Source organism: Crocodylus siamensis, chromosome 6 (assembly GCF_052110815.1).
Source record: "Crocodylus siamensis isolate JL-2025a chromosome 6, ASM5211081v1, whole genome shotgun sequence".
Lineage (NCBI taxonomy): Eukaryota > Metazoa > Chordata > Crocodylia > Crocodylidae > Crocodylus > Crocodylus siamensis.
This window is the reverse complement of record NC_143400.1, coordinates 60,858,402-60,876,585: the sequence shown is the minus strand read 5'-3', so window position 1 is coordinate 60,876,585 and position 18,184 is coordinate 60,858,402. Positions and strand designations below refer to the sequence as shown.

General features: G+C 43.7%; 1 protein-coding gene across 5 annotated transcripts in view; it reads left to right on the top strand.

The window, feature by feature from the left end:
- Positions 1–18,184, top strand: part of DOCK10 (dedicator of cytokinesis 10) — a 271,823-nt gene that overhangs the window by 128,928 nt on the left and 124,711 nt on the right. For all 5 annotated transcript variants that reach the window (XM_090056318.1, XM_090056317.1, XM_090056316.1 and 2 more), the window contains exons 4-7: positions 8,157–8,239; positions 14,517–14,589; positions 14,866–14,994; positions 15,271–15,405. In XM_090056318.1, coding sequence (XP_089912444.1) covers positions 8,157–8,239; positions 14,517–14,589; positions 14,866–14,994; positions 15,271–15,405 — 420 coding nt within the window. The remainder of the gene's footprint in view (positions 1–8,156; positions 8,240–14,516; positions 14,590–14,865; positions 14,995–15,270; positions 15,406–18,184) is intronic.

Here is an 18,184-nt window from a genome sequence, read left to right as displayed (position 1 = left end):
GACACAATCCTTCTCTGGATAAAGTGATAAAATTTCCATTGATAGCAATGGTGCAGGATCTAAGTTGTCATGCTCAAGCTTGTATGCCAGTTTTACAAGTTGCCAAGTGTTGTTAATCACTATTCAAAGGCAGTGTTTGAATTAAACTGTCTCTCTACCTTATCTACTTAAGCATTGATATATGATGATTCTAGGTGTTTGAATTAAACTATCTCTCTACCTTATCTACTTAAGCATTGATATATGATGATTCTAGGTGTATGCATGTCTGCTTATATGATCTAACATGCTTTGCACCATGTCATGAAAATCAGTAGGTTTAATTCAGGACAGAATTTAATCCTTTGCGTTTCCAGTGAACCATTTGCTTTAGCAATTCCAGTTTTTTATGAGATGACATATATCAGCCAACTGCAGCTACCACCCCTGCTCTCCCCGAGACAAAACGTAAAGTATTTGTTGTGGGAGACTCCATCCTGAGGGGGACTGAGTGGGTAATCTGCCACCCCAACCCCTTAGCCCGAGAAGTCTGCTGCTTCCCGGGGGCCCGCATGCAAGACATTGCAGAGAAGATTTCTAAGCTCCTCCACCCCACAGACCACTATCCCATGCTCCTTATTCATGTGGGCACCAATGACATGGCTCGGAGCACCCCCAGCCAGGTCATGAGGTGCTACAGGGATTTGGGCTAAAGGATCTAGGGATACAGGTGGTGTTCTCATCAATCCTCCCAGTCTCAGGCTATGGGTTGAGGAGGGAGAGGAGGATCCAGCTAGTAAACCAAAGACTGCAATGCTGATGTCATCAGGAAGGCTTTGGCTTCCATAACCACAACCCACACTTTGGCAAGAGAAGCAGTGACCTGCTGGGAAGGGATGGCCTCCACCTCTCTCCCCTGGGGAGGAGGCTCTTCTCAGCCAGATGGGCTGAACTGCTCCACCAGGCTTTAAACTAAACCCACTGGGGGATGTGGGGACTACTGCCACTGCTGGCCCACTGAGCAACCCTTGCAAAGCCAGCAGGCCAACCCTTGCAAAGCCAGAAGGCCAACGCACTTAAGGGAGCCCACCCCTGCCCCAGCCCTGGTACAATCTGTGAGCAAGGCAAGAGCCCCCAGGGGGACACTTGCCTGCCTGTATACAAATGCCATGAGCTTAGGGAATAAGCAGGAGGAACTTGTCCTCCTGCTTAATGCAAATAATTACAATAACAGAGACCTGGTGGGACTCCATCCATAACTAGACCATGGGTATAGATGGCTATACCTTGTACAGGAGCGATTGAGTAGATAAAAGGGGTGGGGGTGTAGCTCTCCATGTCAAGGAAAGCTACACATCCCTGCAAGCTGATGTTGGTGACCAGGGTAGACAACTGGAGACCCTCTGGGTTAAAATCCGTGGGGAATACGGCACGGGGCACAACGGTGGGAGTCTACTACAGACCTCCCACCCAAAGTCAAGAGCTTGATCAGGAGTTTGCCTGGGAACTGGCTGAGGCTGCATGCTCCAGGACCATGGTTGTCATGGGTGACTTCAATTACCCAGACTTCTCGTGGGAGGATCACCCAGCAAAATCTGAGTGGCCGCAAAGCTCCTATTATGCGTGGATAACCTCTACCTGACTCAAGAAGTCTACAGCACTATGAGAGGTAAAGCACTGCTCAACCTGGTACTGGCTGCAGGGGATGACCTAATCGGCGACCTAGTGATTGGGAAGCTGCATGACAGTGACCACGAGCTGATCACCTTCACCATCCACCGTAAAGCTGGCAAGTCAGTCAACAACACAGAAGTCCTTGACTTCAGGAAAGATGACGTTGACAAGCTCAGAAGGCTTGTCAGTGAGGCCCTAAGGGACCACAACCCCAGGGGGAGGGGAGTTCAAGATGAGTGGTTGCTCCTCAAGGGAGCGATCCTCAATGCACAAGCTAATTCTATTCCATCTCAGAGGAAAGGCAGCAAGTGGGCACAGCAGCCCTCCTGGCTCTCCAGGGATCTAGCAGACCTCCTGAGGCTAAAAAGAAAGTCCTACAAAGGATGGAGGATGGGATTCACATCCAAGGAGGAATATTCTGCACTGGTCCAGTGCTGCAGGGAGCAAACCAGGAAAGCCAAGGCTGCAACTGAACTCCAACTAGCTTTGAGCATCAAGGACAATAAAAAGTCCTTTTTCAGATATGTGGGGAGCCGGAGGAAAAGCCAGGGCAACGTTGGACCCCTGCTAAACCAGATGGGACAACTGACAACTGACGCCCAAGAAAAAGCCAACCTATTAAATGGGTACTTTGCTGGTCTTTCATAAGTCCCATGGGACACTCATACCCACTACGGAACATGGAGGTCCGGGTGAGGGAGATCCCTTGCCCTTCATCAATGCTGACCTCGTAAAGGTACACCTTGAGAAGCTGGATACCTTCAAGTCAACTGGCCCTGACAACCTACACCCCAGGGTATTCAAGGAGCTGGTGAGCATCATAGCCCAGCCTCTGGCACAGATGTTTGAGAACTCCTGGTGCTTTGGTGTAGTGCCCGAAGACGGAAAAAGGCCAATGTGGTGCCTATCTTCAGGAAAGGGAGGAAAGTGGATCCAGCTAACTATAGGCCCATCAGCCTGACTTCTATCCCGAGGACGATCTTAGAAAAGTTTATTAACAAGGCCATCCTTAATGGACTGGCTGACGCCAACATCCTGAAGGATAGCTAGCATGGGTTTGTTGTGGGTAGGTCTTGCTTGACCAATCTCATTTCTATTTATGACCAAGTAACCTATCACCTGGACAAGAGAGAAGAGATTGATGTCATATATCTTGACTTCAGAAAAGCCTTTGATCTGATATCCCATGATCACCTCTTGGCAAAACGGGCCATTTGTGGCCTTGGGTCCACCACAATCCACTGGCTGGGAAATTGGCTCTGTGGTCAGACCCAGAGGGTGGTAATTGACAGAAGTCAATCATAATGGTGCCCTGTGACCCATGGGGTCCCCCAAGACTCTGTCCTTGGGCCCATATTGTTAAACATCTTCATTAATGATGTGGACGTTGGAGTCAGAAGTGGACTCACCAAGTTCGCCGATGACACCAAACTTTGGGGCAAAGCATCCATACCTGAAGACGAGCGGGCGATCCAAGCTGACCTTGAAAGGCTCAGCAAATGGGCAGATGAGTACCTGAGGGTGTTTAACAATGGAAAATGCAAGGTTCTCCACCTTGGGAAGAAAAACCTGCAGCATCCCTGTAGGCTCGGCAGTGGTATGCTGGCTAGTACTGCGTCTTGCACCTTGTAACCGGTGTACCCTTGACCTGCGAGCCTGGGTCGGCACGACCGGCTTGGTGCAGAAGGGATCGATTAACCCGACAGGTGGGGATTAGCGGCGAGGAGGAGTCAGGTCACTTAAGCATATTAGTTATAACAAAGGTTTATTGTACTTACATTACAGATGGTCGTAGTATAGGCAGGATAGCTGGCTTTGTTCAGTTACAGTGCATAAAACAGAACGGTCTAAAGGGGCCTGTTGGTTCACGGGGTTCCTGAGCCAAGTCCTTGCTTTCTAACCCGGAGGCTAGGTGCGGCTGCCCGACTCAATAGTCCCAGAACTGGTCAACAGCTCATGCACAGGGAAAAACTATAATGCACTCTCGATCAGTTAACTTCCGAGAGCTCTTATTATGGTCTTTTGCTTTGCTGGCATTGGCATTCTAACCGACAGGTAAAACTCAGACATGACACTACAGAAGAAAGAGACTTGGGGGTCATCACTGACCACAAGATGAACATGAGCCTGCAATGCAATGCTATGGCTACTAAAGCGACCAAAACGCTGGCTTGCATCCATAGATGCTTCGCAAGCAAATCCCAGGACATCATTCTCCCCTTGTACTCGGCCTTCATTAGGCCGCAGCTGGAGTACTGTGTTCAGTTTTGGGCTTCACAATTCAAAAGGATGTAGAGAAACTTGAGGGAGTCCAGAGAAGAGCCAAGTGCATGATCAGAGGTCAGGAAAACAGACCTTACAATGACAGGCTGAGATCTATGAGGCTCTTTAGCCTGGAAAATTGCAGGCTCAGGGTTGATCTGATGGCCACCTATAAGTTTATCGGGGTGACCATCAGTATCTGGGGGAACGTTTGTTCACCAGAGTGCCCTAAGGGATGACAAGGTCAAACGGTTATAAATTACTGCAAGACCATTTCAGGCTGGACATAAGAAACAATTTCTTTACTGCCCAAGCCCCCAAGATCTGGAACAGCCTGCCATCGGAGGTGGTTCAAGCACCTACATTGAACACCTTTAAGAGGAAATTGGATGCTTATCTTGCTGGGGTCCTATGACCCCAGCTGATTTCCTGCCCTTCGGGTGTGGGGCTGGACTCAGTGATCTTCTGATCTTCCTAATGTCTGTGAAATCTATGAATATTTATGAGGGAAATAACACCTTATACATTTTCCATGCAATTTTCATTCATATGCAGTGGAATCAATGCATACAATACAAAAACAACATTAAAAATGTTCCCATTCCTTATTTTTTCCCTGAATTTGTAAATTTGCGGTCACATCTATGAAAATGTTTAACAATAAGCTTCATTGGGAATAGGTTTAGGCCAATACTGCACCCTCTGGAAAATGCCACCCTGAATTTCTAAGGCCATTTCAGCCCACATGCCAGAGGACCGAGAGTTGTTTCTCTTCTTTTTCTTTAATTATGGTAGCCCTATGAGTCACTCTTCACAGCACAGGCTCTGTGGTCCATGGCAGACTGCCAAGAAGAGCTGCAGGAAGTACTCCCAACTGAACCATTTAGTCTGCAAATAGCGACCGACCCATTTATTGAGCACAGTATCCAAGTTTCTTTCAGATTTGCTCCTTGAATTCTTGCCTTCGTGTTCTGCAATAACTTTGGGTTTTTGGGTTTTTTTATTTTGTCTCTCTTTCTTTTTCCTAGAATCTCATGCCTCTCTTTACTGTGAGATCCATTCCTGTTTACTCCTCTGTGACAGGGACAGGCTTTCACACTCAGTGCAAGCACTGGCCTGCCTCCTGTCTATGGGCCAGCCATCCACCTCACTCACCTGCCATGCCTTGATGTAATAGTATTTGGATATTAATCAGGCAGGAGGCTGCCCATTTTGAGCCCCGATGTTTAGGGGAGTAGCCGCAGCTCCGTTGCACCCTTAAACTGAGTCCCAAGCCACGCAGTATATAGCATTCCAGGCAGCTAAACTCACCCATACCCTTTGCTCATTATCTGGGGTCCCCTCTCTGAGATCTTGACTCCCCCTTAGGTCCTGGCTCATCTCAGACCAGGCAGGATCCTGAGTCTCCTGCTCTCTGGGCATCCCTCACGGTGGGCCCCTGGCCCTTTTGACCTCTCTCTGGGTCCAGGCCCCAGCATGGACCAGTCAGGTGCCTCGCATCAGGTCTGAGTTCTTTGCCTGGTCACAGGGTTCGGGGGTCCCCATTCTCAGCTCAGGTGCTTCACAAAGCATGTGTGGCCCCACAGGACCACTCACCCCAGCAGGCACTTTAAGAAGCTTACCTGGCCATCCCTGCATTATATAATCCACCTGAAGGTGGGGGCTGAGGTTAAGGCACCTTGACCCGCCTTACACCAGGGAGATGCTCTCTCCTGGCATTTACATGGGGGCTGCCGCACCAACCGGCAGCCTCACCAGGCCTCCTTGCCCTGGCAGGGTGCGGTTTTAGGTCATGCTCAGGACCAGTGAGGCCTCCAAGCCATCTCCATTGCCTCACCCTTACCTCCGCATGTTCCTAACAGAGCTCAGCAGGGAGGTGTTTCTCCTCTGCTGGCTGATCATAAACTGCCCTCAGCTCAGGGACTGACTGGCAAAGCAGCAGCTCTGCATAAAAAGACCTGGGGGCTACAGTGGGCAATAAGCTGGATATGATTCAACAATGTGTCCTTGTTGGCAAGAAGGCTAACAGCATACTGCACTGCATTAGTAGGAGCATTGCCAGCAGATCGAGGGAAGTAAGTATTCCACTCTGTTCTGCACTGGTGAGACAACATCTGCAGTACTGTGTCCAGTTTTAGGCCCCACACTATAGAAAGGATGTGGACAAGTTGGAGAGAGTCCAGTGGAGAGCAACGGAAATTGCTCCGGGGCTGGGGCAAATGATTTATGAGGAGAGGCTGAGGGAACTGGGTTTATTTAGTCTGCAGAAGAGAAGACTGAGAGCAGATTTGATAGCAGCCTTCAATTACCTGAAGGGTGGTCCAAAGAGGATGGAGCTGAACTGTTCTCAGTAGTGACAGATGACAGAGCAAGGACCAATCATCTCAAGTTGCAGCAAGGGAACTTTAGTTTGGATATTAGGAAAAACTTTCTCACTAGGAGGGTGGTGAGCACTGGAATGGCAATTTTTGAGACCCAGCTAGAGACAGCCTTTGCTGGAATAATTTAGTTGGGGATGGTCTTGATTTGAGCAGGGAGTTGGACTATATGACCTCCTGAAGTCCCTTCCAACCCTAACTTTATGTTATTCTGTGATTCTGTCCTGTACTGGTATCATCAATTCACTCTCTATCTGTTGACCTTGAAGGCTCCTTTAAAACAAATGAACTACAGTCCCAGTAGGGGTGTGCAAACTGGGCCATATTTGATTCAGATTTGGCCTGAATCAGGGACAGTGATTTGAATCACTGTCCCTGATTTGATTCAGCTGAAACCGAATCTGAAGATTCGATGCTGATTTGGAGAATCAGCAATTCAGATATAGACACAGCTTTAAATGTCTATGTCACAGGTGTGGCTTGTAAGCACTGCGATGCTGGGGTGCATGGACCATCCCATGGGAATGCGGGGGGGGGGGGCCTCCACATGTTCAGTGGCAAATCCAGAAGTGGAACAGAAGTACTTCTGTTCCACTTCCGGGTCCACCAGGGAGTGTGCAGGCCCCGCTCCCCCCCCCCGGTGGCTCAGCGATCAGCTGCGGGGGGGGGACCCTGGGTGCCCTCCCCAGACCCAGGAGACACTAGTCACCGAGCTGGTGGGGGGGAAGGGATGGGCCTGCACACTCCCCAGCAGACCTGGAAGTGGATTGGAAGTGCTTCTGATCTACTTCTAGGTCTGCTGCCAAGTGCGCTGGTGAGCCCCCTCATTTCTGTGGGAGACTCCATGCGCCATGGGATGGTCTATGCCTGCCATCTAGAGGTATATGGAAAAAACATTTAAAGTTGTGTCTATGTCCAAATCTCTGAATCTTTCTGAACCCCTCTGAATCAATTTGGAGGGTTCCAATTCAATTTAGAGAGATTAAAGCATCCTCTGATTCGATTAGGATTAGGAGATTCGGCTACTGAATCAGGCCAAATCTTTGCTGAGTCAAATCAGGGACTGAAGCTTTGCACAGCCCTAATTCCCAGTACTCCTGTACAAGCCATATGTGGTATGCCTAGTTATGTATTCATTGGGGCCTAATTCATTTCATGCTATTAGCAGGGTCTCTATATGATCTGTATCTACACTGTCCAGTGGTTATATTAATTCATACTGTAGTGAGGCCTATGGATTTATTAAGGAAAGTTCAGAAGACAGCTGCAAAACTGACAAAAACTTTAGAAAATAAGAACGGAGAGGAGAATGTTGAGCAAATGGGGCAGATTTAATACAGAGATAATAAAACTCATTAGACACAATAACATTATAAATACATTATAAAATATTATAAAGGAAAAAAGAGATCAGTCCTTGAGACTCACCAGGAAGTAAGGTCTTAGGCTGTTGGGGTGGGAATTGAATCAGTGGGGTAAGTTTATTGACTGTAGCAGAGTTAGGTAACAAAACAAAGTACAAAGAGAAAATGTGTCATTGACATCAGTGGAGACAGTCAAAGCTAACCTGAGAACCCAATTATTGAGGTGGCATAGAGACAATTTTAATAAAACCTTTCTTGAAGCAAGAGGGTGGACTCAGAGCTCCACTGCAGGTGGTTTTCAAGTCCACATGATTTTAAAGGGAAAGTGTGTGTTAGAGCTCAAAGGAATATGAAATTAATTTTCCTTTAAGAATTGCACTACCAAGCTATAAAATAGGAAAATATTCACTTCCCTTATGAGAAAGGCTACTTGAATTATTTCCCTGTATTGTTGCCTTTCTTGAATTTGACATAATCATTTTCTTCCTTTCTTTTTTAGGCTTGTAAATATTACAGTTCCCAGTGGCATGTTGTGAACTACAAATATGAACAATATTCAGGAGATTTTCGACATTTACCACAGTAAGGACTTTTTATAAGTTCTCCATTCCTTTTTTCAGTTTCATACTGCTTCTCTTAGTCATGTCAATATTTGTCCTTTCATCTGTCTTGTATGTTCTGTTTGTTTTGCCATATCCATACTGGGGCACATCTATAAAAAAAACAAAGGAAAAGGTCCTGGTGCAGAAAAGTTCAAAGATTTGCAGGCTTTACATACATCTTCAAAAGCCATGCTCATTCAAACCAAATGGTTACTCTTAAATGAATGTTTATTAATTCAGAATACTGTTGCTAAATAAAAGTTTTGCTTTTTACTATTATTAGTAACATAAATAGTATAGTTATTTTGTCTGGATATAATTATCTTGATGGTTACAGGAATGTATGATTGGTGGTAAATCTATTGACTTTGGATGTATACCTTTGTAACAGAGATCAGAATTTGATGCAACATATAAATTATTCAATAAGGGCCCTGCTAAACATTCAAATTAAAGCTAGATAGAAACCTATAGAGTTGTTACACATTTTCAATCACTACCTTTATAGGTGGTTGGCTCTTTTATAGGTTGATAGTCAATTTTAGGATGTGATAATTACTTTACACGTGTGGCTGGTTTAAATTTATTGCACAATTAACCAGTTAATTGAGTACTATATGTAATATAGCAGAGGCCTATGTAGCAGAGGCCTATGTGTGTGCGTTTGTCAGGGGGCTTTACCTTTTTTTCAACGTTTGGTCATTGTATATATAATGATTTTTTAAGTGAGATGGAAGTTAAAAAATAAATGCTATAATGTGGTCAGAGTTTCATGACATACTTTCTCATAGAAAGAACTAATATTCTGCAGATACCTTCTCATTTACACTTACAGTAGTCAGGACTACCTCAGCAGAAGACATATGTGGTTAAATGAATATAAAGAAGTTTTATATGAGAAGAAAATGGACTCTTTTACTTCACAGGATGTTTTGCCTGAAGAACAACTGAAGAATTTGGCTCATAGACTTTCATATGTGATTGTTGCCAATACCCCTTTGTCCTGGTACATGCTATGTACTCTAAGTTGAGAGTTGTTACAGTGAGAAGTGCAGTAAATGTAGTTGCAAAAAGAACAATCTTACACTCATCTTTAACAGAGAAACATTAAAATTTTGATACTATTGACTTGTGAAAAAGATTGTAATGATGAGCTAGAAATAGCAAACTGCAAGAATGGATTCTCGAGAAATTATTTGGATTAACAATGAGAACTGGTACAAACAGAACCTGTGCTTGTGACTATATTTAGATTGTTTTTTCTTTGGTCTCCTTCAGACACGGTGTAGAGAGGACCATGAATTGTAAGCCCTCCATTGTATCGAGAATTCCTTGCTTGTTCAACAGTCTTACTAAATTGAGAAAATGTGTTAATCCTAGAAGCAAAGGAGAACAGTAGCAATAATCAGGAATCTTAAACAGTTTTTTCCAGATTCCCAATACACTTGTACTGCCAGACAGCTTGTTTTATAAAATGTTGGCCTGGCTGCTCAGAAGAAATTGAAGGTGCAGCATTTTTCAGTTTAAGTTTTCTAGCATTGTCACTCTTACAACATCTGCAACTGGCAGGCATTGCTTCCATTATTCTGCATGAAAGTAAATTGTAGTCAGTATGTACATTTTGTTCACTGGGGGTTATGTTTGAATAGGGACAAAGCTTTCAACACTTATCTGTTTGTCATACTCAAAGTTATGAGTTGTGATGGGCAGACTGTTTTTTTCCTAATACAGAAGGAGTTAAAAAGGGTCTCTTGGCTGGGCCAACTCCATCTTGTTTGTAACTATAACCCATGTCAGACCTTACATAAAAAGATAACCTGACTCTGCCAAGCAATGACCAGCAGGTGAGGCAGGTTTACATGGTTGCACTCAAATGGACCTTTGAAGGGGAGCTGAAAGAGGGTCCCTGAGTCCCTAAGCATTTGGACAGCACTGGGAATGGGCTACTCAAGCATGTGCCGTATTGCTATAGGCCGTATAGTCTCGTCGTGTTTCCCATGGAATTTGTTATAGTAAAAACTAGACAATCTTGCTTTTAACAGAGAGTGCAGTGATTCTGAATGTGTTCTGTCCAGAAGCACTCAAAACTCCAAAAAGCTAATTTGCAGCAGGACTCTCCAAAACTGATTAATTGAAGGTTTTGTTGGCTTTTGGACAGGAGGCAAACCCAGTGTACGTTGATCAGAGCCAATTGCATTCAACTTTATGATGACTGGACATCATATTGAATATTGCTTTATTTTTATTTGAAAATCTCTGCTTATGATACAACAGCACATCACACATAATGAGCTGTAGTCCTTGTAGCATATAAATTAAGAAGGCCTGAACTCCCAGTGTACCGATACATGTCCCTCCTCTGGCCACCCCCACAGTTTGGATGCCCTCTTTTAGAGCATTCTGCACAGAGCTCCCATCACTCTGAGCCACACCAGCTTGAAAATAATCTATTCTCTGCCCATTCTGAAACAGTCTCTTTTGCAGTCATTTGTTTCACCAAGGAAAGTTGTGGAACCATTATACTTCTCTTACCAGAAGTCATTTTGCAGGATGACAAAGGTACTCACTGAGACAGATCTAACCTTTTCCAAACTTGTTGATTTCGTAACAGTCTTCAGAACCTTCTCTTGGAATTCCCCACTTAGGACGAGATGAATCAGAATTAGACTGTCTTGTTACAGAGTGGTATACAGTAGCTCTAAAACACAACATGGAGATGACTGACTTCTTTTCCATCCCTGAGGGCAGGTTGTGTTAGCCAATCATTTCAGACACACATACAGCATATAGATTGATAGCAGCATACTAAAGCAGTTTTCAGCAGACAGAAAGTTTCTCCTTTCTGAAAATAGATCTTTCTGCTGGGAAGTGGTTGCTGGAGACAGAGTGGCTGGAACAGTTGCCATGAGCTGAATTCATCTGTGGCGTTGCACCAATGAATTCAGCACTTCTTCATCAAGAACAAATTCAGCCTTCTATATGTTAGCTAAACATTCTACTCATGTTAGTTTATCTCTTTAGTTTTCCTTTGAATGTCTTCCCTCTTTGAGGCTTTCTGCAGACTAAACTCACATCTTGTTTGGTGTACCCACTACCGCTTTTTTGTATGACCATGATAATATTATGCTCTAACATGCTTTTTGCTCAGTGAGCAAATGACAGGGCAAAAGGAACTTTATTTGCTTTAAGCCTAAATTGTGATATTTTACTCAATGCAGGTAAACACCCCTACACTCTAACACCCTTCTGATGAAATAATACTAAGGTACCGGGGGAGACAGAGATGGGGGGAAGAGTATAGAGAATGGTTGCAGGATAAGAGAGATCACCTCCTCGACACAGAAGGTTGTTTTGGCCTGTTCTGGAGCATTGATAGGGTAGCTAAAGGGACTTCAAATGAAGATAGGACAAAAAGATTTAGACTCTGGAGAGTGATTGAGGGAGTGAGTGGTCCAGTGAGGGAGCTCCCAAAGGAGTTCAAGGCTTTTTCAACTGACGCTAGAAGAAGCTATCTTGAATCCTTTAAAAGTACACAATAGATATTTTGTTTTGCTGGCCAGTGCAAAAGGGAGTAGTTTAAGGTTGGTCTGTGTAGTCAGGAGTATTCATAATTTCCTCAGGTGTACTGGAGAAGCCTGCTTACTGCAGCAGTTACTACACCTATTCTAATGGTGTTGATTTTGCTCAGCCTATCCCACTACCAAAGGCTGCTCAGGAACATACGCTACCTAAGTAAGGTCTGCACTGCCATCTGAAGCAATGGTGGAATTCACCCTCTTTTGCTCTTTTTTTTAAGCATCTTCCCATTAGAAATTCACTCATAGGACAAGATTTGTTTCTTTAGATAGGTTTGTGTCCTTTTTTGATGTAAAGAAATAATCCTGTTTTCTCAGCACATAAAACTGTAGGTGCTGAGCAGAATCTTAAGGTCATGTGTTTAACAGTACAGTAGTTCTGACATTTTTCAGTTCATCCTTACAAAAATAACATCAAATAATTTTATTTGATTTAATAAATAACATGTTCTGTTTGTACACTGATTCTAAATTGAAATACTTAACTAGACCCCATATAACAGAATCTTGATAGCCATTTGCATCTAAGAAAGTCCTGAATTCAAATGAGTATAGATATTTCTGTAAAAAAAAATTAAAAAAATTAAAGGGTAAGTTTTCAGCACTAAATAGCAGATTATACTAGGAAGTTGTATAAGCTGCAGAGGAGGTTGAGTTGTTTAATACTCTATGCCACATTGCAGCAAAACTCTGTGCCCTCAGCAGCCATCATGCATGGCACAGTGACAGCAAGTGATATTTTTGTGCCCTCCCACAAATATGACACCCACAGCTGATTGCCTGGTTGCCCCTCCTCAGTTATGCTACTGTACAATGCACAGTGTTAAGGGTATTTCTTAAAGCAATCTACCAGAAACTTGAGAGAGAAAGGGCTTCTGCTTTTTTTCAGCTTTATATTATAAAAAGGCTTGAAAGATGTTTGCTTATTTTTAAAGATTCTTTCAGAGATTAGTCTTTACTTTAGAAATAGTAGAAATATTGTATCCATTCTTCCCTGCCCACACGAAAGAATCTCTAGAAGGTTTCAGGGATATTTATTTTGGATACTATCAAAGTCACTGAGTCTCTAACAAAGGCTTCCATTCTTCAAAATGCAAATACATCAATGAAGTTAAATAGATGCTGAAACCAAAACAAACTAGAAACAATGAATTTTAAATGAAAAGACTCTTATTCTCTTAACTATGCAGCTTTGACTTTTTCAAATCCTGTGATGCTAGAACTTCAGTTATCATAGAATATTCCAGGGCATACATACCCACTTTTTTTCCTTTCACGGGGCTCATTAAAAGTTTATATGATGGTTCATGTTTCATAATTGGTAGTTGGTAGGGTCGGAAGGGACCTGAGCAGATCATCAAGTCCAACCCCATTCTGATATATGGGTGTTACTCTTTGGCAGAATACAAGATAGTGATATTTTGCATCACAGAGGTCAGGGGTGTCAAGTATATGGTATGTCTGCAGAGACACTTCATTTGACCTATTGGACCTCCAGTAGGCTACTGGAAGTGGGAGAATGGGGTATGCTGCAGAATTCAGGACTCCTAGGCCCTGGTGGACATGGCCATCAGTGGCAGAAAGGTGAACAAGCACTATGATGAAACAATCTTGCTTAGCCTGAAACTGCCAGTCCCACCACTGTCACTGCCACCCTGGGCTCCAGGTCAAATCTGTCCCATGAGGGAGCCCCTTGGATTTGGCCTGAGGCACGGGGTAAGTTTGATAACCCAACATAACTTAATGTTAGCCAATCTTAGGGAAGAAATTCTTTAATGGCTATGTTATTCTTGAACTTTCACTTGAGTATAGTTCTTATTTAATGTTGCTTTGTTGTTTAAGTCTGTTTCAGTTTGTTTCAGCTGCTTCTGTCAGTTTGACATATTATATTCTTCTGAACAGCCCCCAGTAGTGAGACCTCTGTAAATAAAATTTATCTTCATTATAATAAGGCAGTCTCCATTTTGGCCACTTTCACAGCCTGCCAATTAATACTTGGAGAAGTTTCCAAAGTGATGACCTTAGAGAATTTTAAGACAATGTAGGTATCTACCTAGTGGCGGTAAAAATCTAAATTATTTTGATCTCCATTAAAAACATTCCAAAAGTTTTGTAATGCAGCTGTCTACCTCTCTGGTTGGATCAGAGTGAAAATTGTTTGAGACCTGAATCTATAGACTATCTAAGCATTTCTGTGTTCAGTATCACTATATTTCTAAGGTTGTGGCAATTGCAAGGTTTTGTAGGGAAGATATTGAAATAATGCCCAGTTGGAACTGTACTGGGAATTCCTTCAGTCAAAAGAAGGATTTTTTTTCCAGGAAAAAAAACCCTGAGTGGAACAGCTCTAATCCTTATTTCACCGATCTTAAATGGGATGTTTCTTTTGGAGGACAGGGAGAATGACACAAACCCCCTCATAATTTGAGGGGGTAAAGGGTATTCTGACAGTTCTTACTGATGTTAAAACATTCACAAGTGAGATTTTAGCCAGGGATAAAAACTTCAACTTTTTTTTAAAAAGAAGTATTGTTACAGAAGATCAAACAACTCCAGCAGTAATGTGTTTTAAAGTGTCTTGGAAGGTCAGGAGCTTAGTCTCTCAACATAGCTACCACATTTCAAAGTATACTCTATTGTAAATTATGAAGGTAAAAATGAATAAATTTTTCCCTCCCCTAGACATGAATGTAGACCAGAGAAATTGCCCTCACATTCCTTTGAAATTGATCATGAAGATATTGATAAAGATGAAGTAAGTATATTGAATTGTTTTTTCAGTTGAGTTATTTATAGCTTTAAAATCAAATAAATAATGATAATGGTACCTTGCTATCTGCTCTAAAATTTCTTACTTTAAATAACTTGGAACAGCTTTGTTTTTTATGTGATCATGTGCACAGCAGGCGAATTAATAATCCATTTTTAAAAGGACTGTGAAATGTATGTATTTTAAAGAAAGCAGATATTCATATGCAGTTTGTTTAGTCTGAAGAGTGCAAAAGCAGTATTAACAATGGCTTTCTTATAGGATACAACATCCCATTCCTCTTCAAAGGGTGGTGGTGGAGGTGGAGGATTCGGGACAGGTGTTTTCAAATCCGGCTGGCTTTATAAAGGAAATTTTAACAGCACCGTAAACAACAGCATTACTGTTCGGGTAAGGGGACATCATTATTCTTTGTTTGTTCTGCTTGGCTCTGTAACACACACAGGGCTGGCTGCTGCTGTTTTCCATTGTCATTTAGCCATTTATATCTCAAATTAGGTTTGATGCAACTGTATGAAGCAATTGCAAAGTAGATATGAATATTGTCTGCAAAGCCACATAGTTAAAATGCAGTTAGCAGTGGTGTATTATTATTCCATATCTATGAACGAAAGGTCTATTAAAATAATGTGCAATACAGTGATCATCTTTTTGTTTTTACTGTAGTCATTCAAAAAGCGCTACTTTCAGCTGACACAGTTGTCGGATAACTCATACATCATGAATTTTTATAAAGATGAGAAAATATCAAAGGAACCGAAGGGCTGTATTTTTTTGGATTCCTGTACAGGGGTTGTGCAGGTGAGTCACATTTTGTTTCATTCTAGTGGCTCCATGTAATCAACTATAGATTTTATAGCAGGGTTTTGAATGTTAAAATAAAACAAAACATAAATGAGAATTCTTCTGGACAAGTGTGAGGAACAGCATATATGTTTTGTTATAGATGGGTCTACTATCGGTCTCATTATTAGATAACTTCACTGATTCAGTGGACAGATGAAGACAGAATCAGAACCATTTTGTTAGAAATGCAAGTATTACAAGCAGGTATTTATATATAAACTAACTAAATGGCACTAATTCTTTAGAAGGATCCATCCATGGGGAATCCCACTGACTTCAGGGAACTGAAGTCTTGGGGTTTATATTTGCCCAGGGCCCTGCCTCTTCCAGTCTGCTGAGCAGGTTCAGGTGCAGGCTAATTTACTCATTAGCCTGTTGCCATAGTAACCTGTACCTGTGGGCTTCTGTCTGGCTCTTAGAGCCCTCTTCCTAGACAGTTTCAGCTCTTATAGGAGCAGGTACCTTAGTGAAGAATTTACCATGAAGACAGATGTCTGCTCAAACCTGCTATACAATGTGGTGGCACAAGGAGAAATGTTGACCTCTGCAGGAGATGATTTTTTTCCTGCCTGGTGCTGATGGTTCCTCTATTCCCGCCTGGCGCACGATAGTGCAGGAGCAGGCCTGAGGTTTCTTTTTGTTTTTACGTAGCTCTAAACCATTGTGCAGTCGTCATGGAGGGGCAGCGGCAGGGGCTTTAATGCAGTGGTCATGATTTGGCATGGGGATTTGGCAAAACCTAGTTCTTGTGAAGTGTGCTTTTAAAGTTTTATATGTTGAAGTGAATTTCAGTATAAATAATGGAAGCCTGGCAAGACCCAGCCAAGCCCTGAAAGAACCTGGTTATTCAGTTATAAATAAACTAAAAATAAGCCAGAAGTCTTTAACTATATTTAACTATAAGCTGTTTCCTGGCTCAGGGCCACTGTTGTTACCTATCTCAGAAAGCATTCAAAAGATTTCAATTTTTAGTTGCAGTCAGCTGGGCCTCATGGAAAGCTAATCATCTACACAATCTGTATAGATCTGATGAGGCAGTGAGATTAGTCTAAATATTGTCTTCCTGTTATACCACCATACTCCCCAAATAGTTCATAGAATCATAGAAGTAGGGTCAGAAGGGACCTCGTAGATCTTCAAGTCCGACCCCCTGCCTGGGCAGGAGAAAAACTGGGCTCAAATGACTCCAGCCAGGCATCAAGCCTCTTTTTAAAGACCCCCAGGGTAGGAGCCAGTACCACTTCCCTTGGAAGTTGGTTCCAGATCCTAGCCGCCCTGACTGTGAAGTAGTTCTTACGGATGTCTAATCTAAACCTCCTCTCCAACAACTTATGGCCGTTATTCCTTGTTATGCCAGGGGGCGCTAGGGGAAACAAGGTCTCTCCCAAACCCTTCTGCTCCCTCCTAGTGAGTTTATAGACCGTCACCAGGTCCCCCCTCAGCCTTCTCTTATGAAGACTGAACAGGTTCAGGTCCTGCAGTCTCTCATTGTAGGGTCTGCCCTGTTGTCCCCAAATCATGCGGGTGGCCCTCCTCTGGACCTTCTCAGTGTTGTCCACATCCCTCCTGAAGTGCGGTGCACAGAACTGGATGCAGTACTCTGGCTGTGGCCTGACCAGTGTTGCATAGAGGGGGAGGATCACCTCCTTGGCCCTACTTGAGATGCATCTGTGGATGCATGACAAGGTCTGGTTAGCTCTACCAACCGTGACCTCGCATTGTCGGCCCATGTTCATCTTGGAGTCAGTAATGACTCCAAGATCCCTTTCTGCCTCCGTGCTCTCAAGAAGGGAATTTCCCATCTTATGAGTGTGCTGCTGGTTACTACTGCCCAAGTGCAGCACCCTGCACTTGTCAGTATTGAAATGCATCCTGTTTTTGTTAGCCCACCCCTGTAACCTATCCTGGTCTTGCTGCAATCTTTACCTCCCTACTAGTGTGCTCACCTCACCCCAAATTTTGGTATCATCAGCACATTTAAACAGGTTGCTTTTCACCCTGTCGTCCAAATCGCTGATAAAGAAATTGAACAGCGCGGGCCCAAGGACCGAGCCCTGGAGGACTCCACTGCCCACTTCCCCCCAGGTCGAATATGACCCATCCACCGCAACCCTCTGAGTACGACCCTTCAGCCAATCTGCAGTCCATCTGACTGTGTAGGCATCAATGCCACAGTTGCCTAGTTTTTTAATGAGGATGGGGTGGGAGACAGTGTCAAAGGCCTTGCTGAAGTCCAGAAAGACTACATCCACGGTCCACCTGCATGCAGTGCTTTTGTGACCTGATCATAAAAGGCAATCAGGTTGGTCTGACATGACCTGCCTCTAATGAAACTGTGCTGGTTGCCCTTGAGCATCATCCCTGAAGCCGGCCCATTGCAGATATGCTCCTTGATGAACTTCTCAAAGAGTTTCCCTAGGATTGAGGTAAGACTGACAGGCCTATAGTTGCCCGGGTCCTCCCTCCTCCCTTTTTTAAAGATGGGGACCACGTTGGCTATCTTCCAATCATCTGGCACCTGGCCCAAGCTCCATGAGTGCTTGTAAAGTCATGCCAAAGGCCCTGCAATAACCTCTGCTAGCTCCCTCAACACCCTGGGGTGGAGAGCATCTGGACCCGCTGATTTGAACATGTCCAGCCCCTCCAGAAGCTCTCTAACCCGGTCCTCCCCAACCTAAGGTCTGGAGGTGTTCCCCTTGAATCTGTCTTGCATCATGGTGGGGAAGTCCTGGTC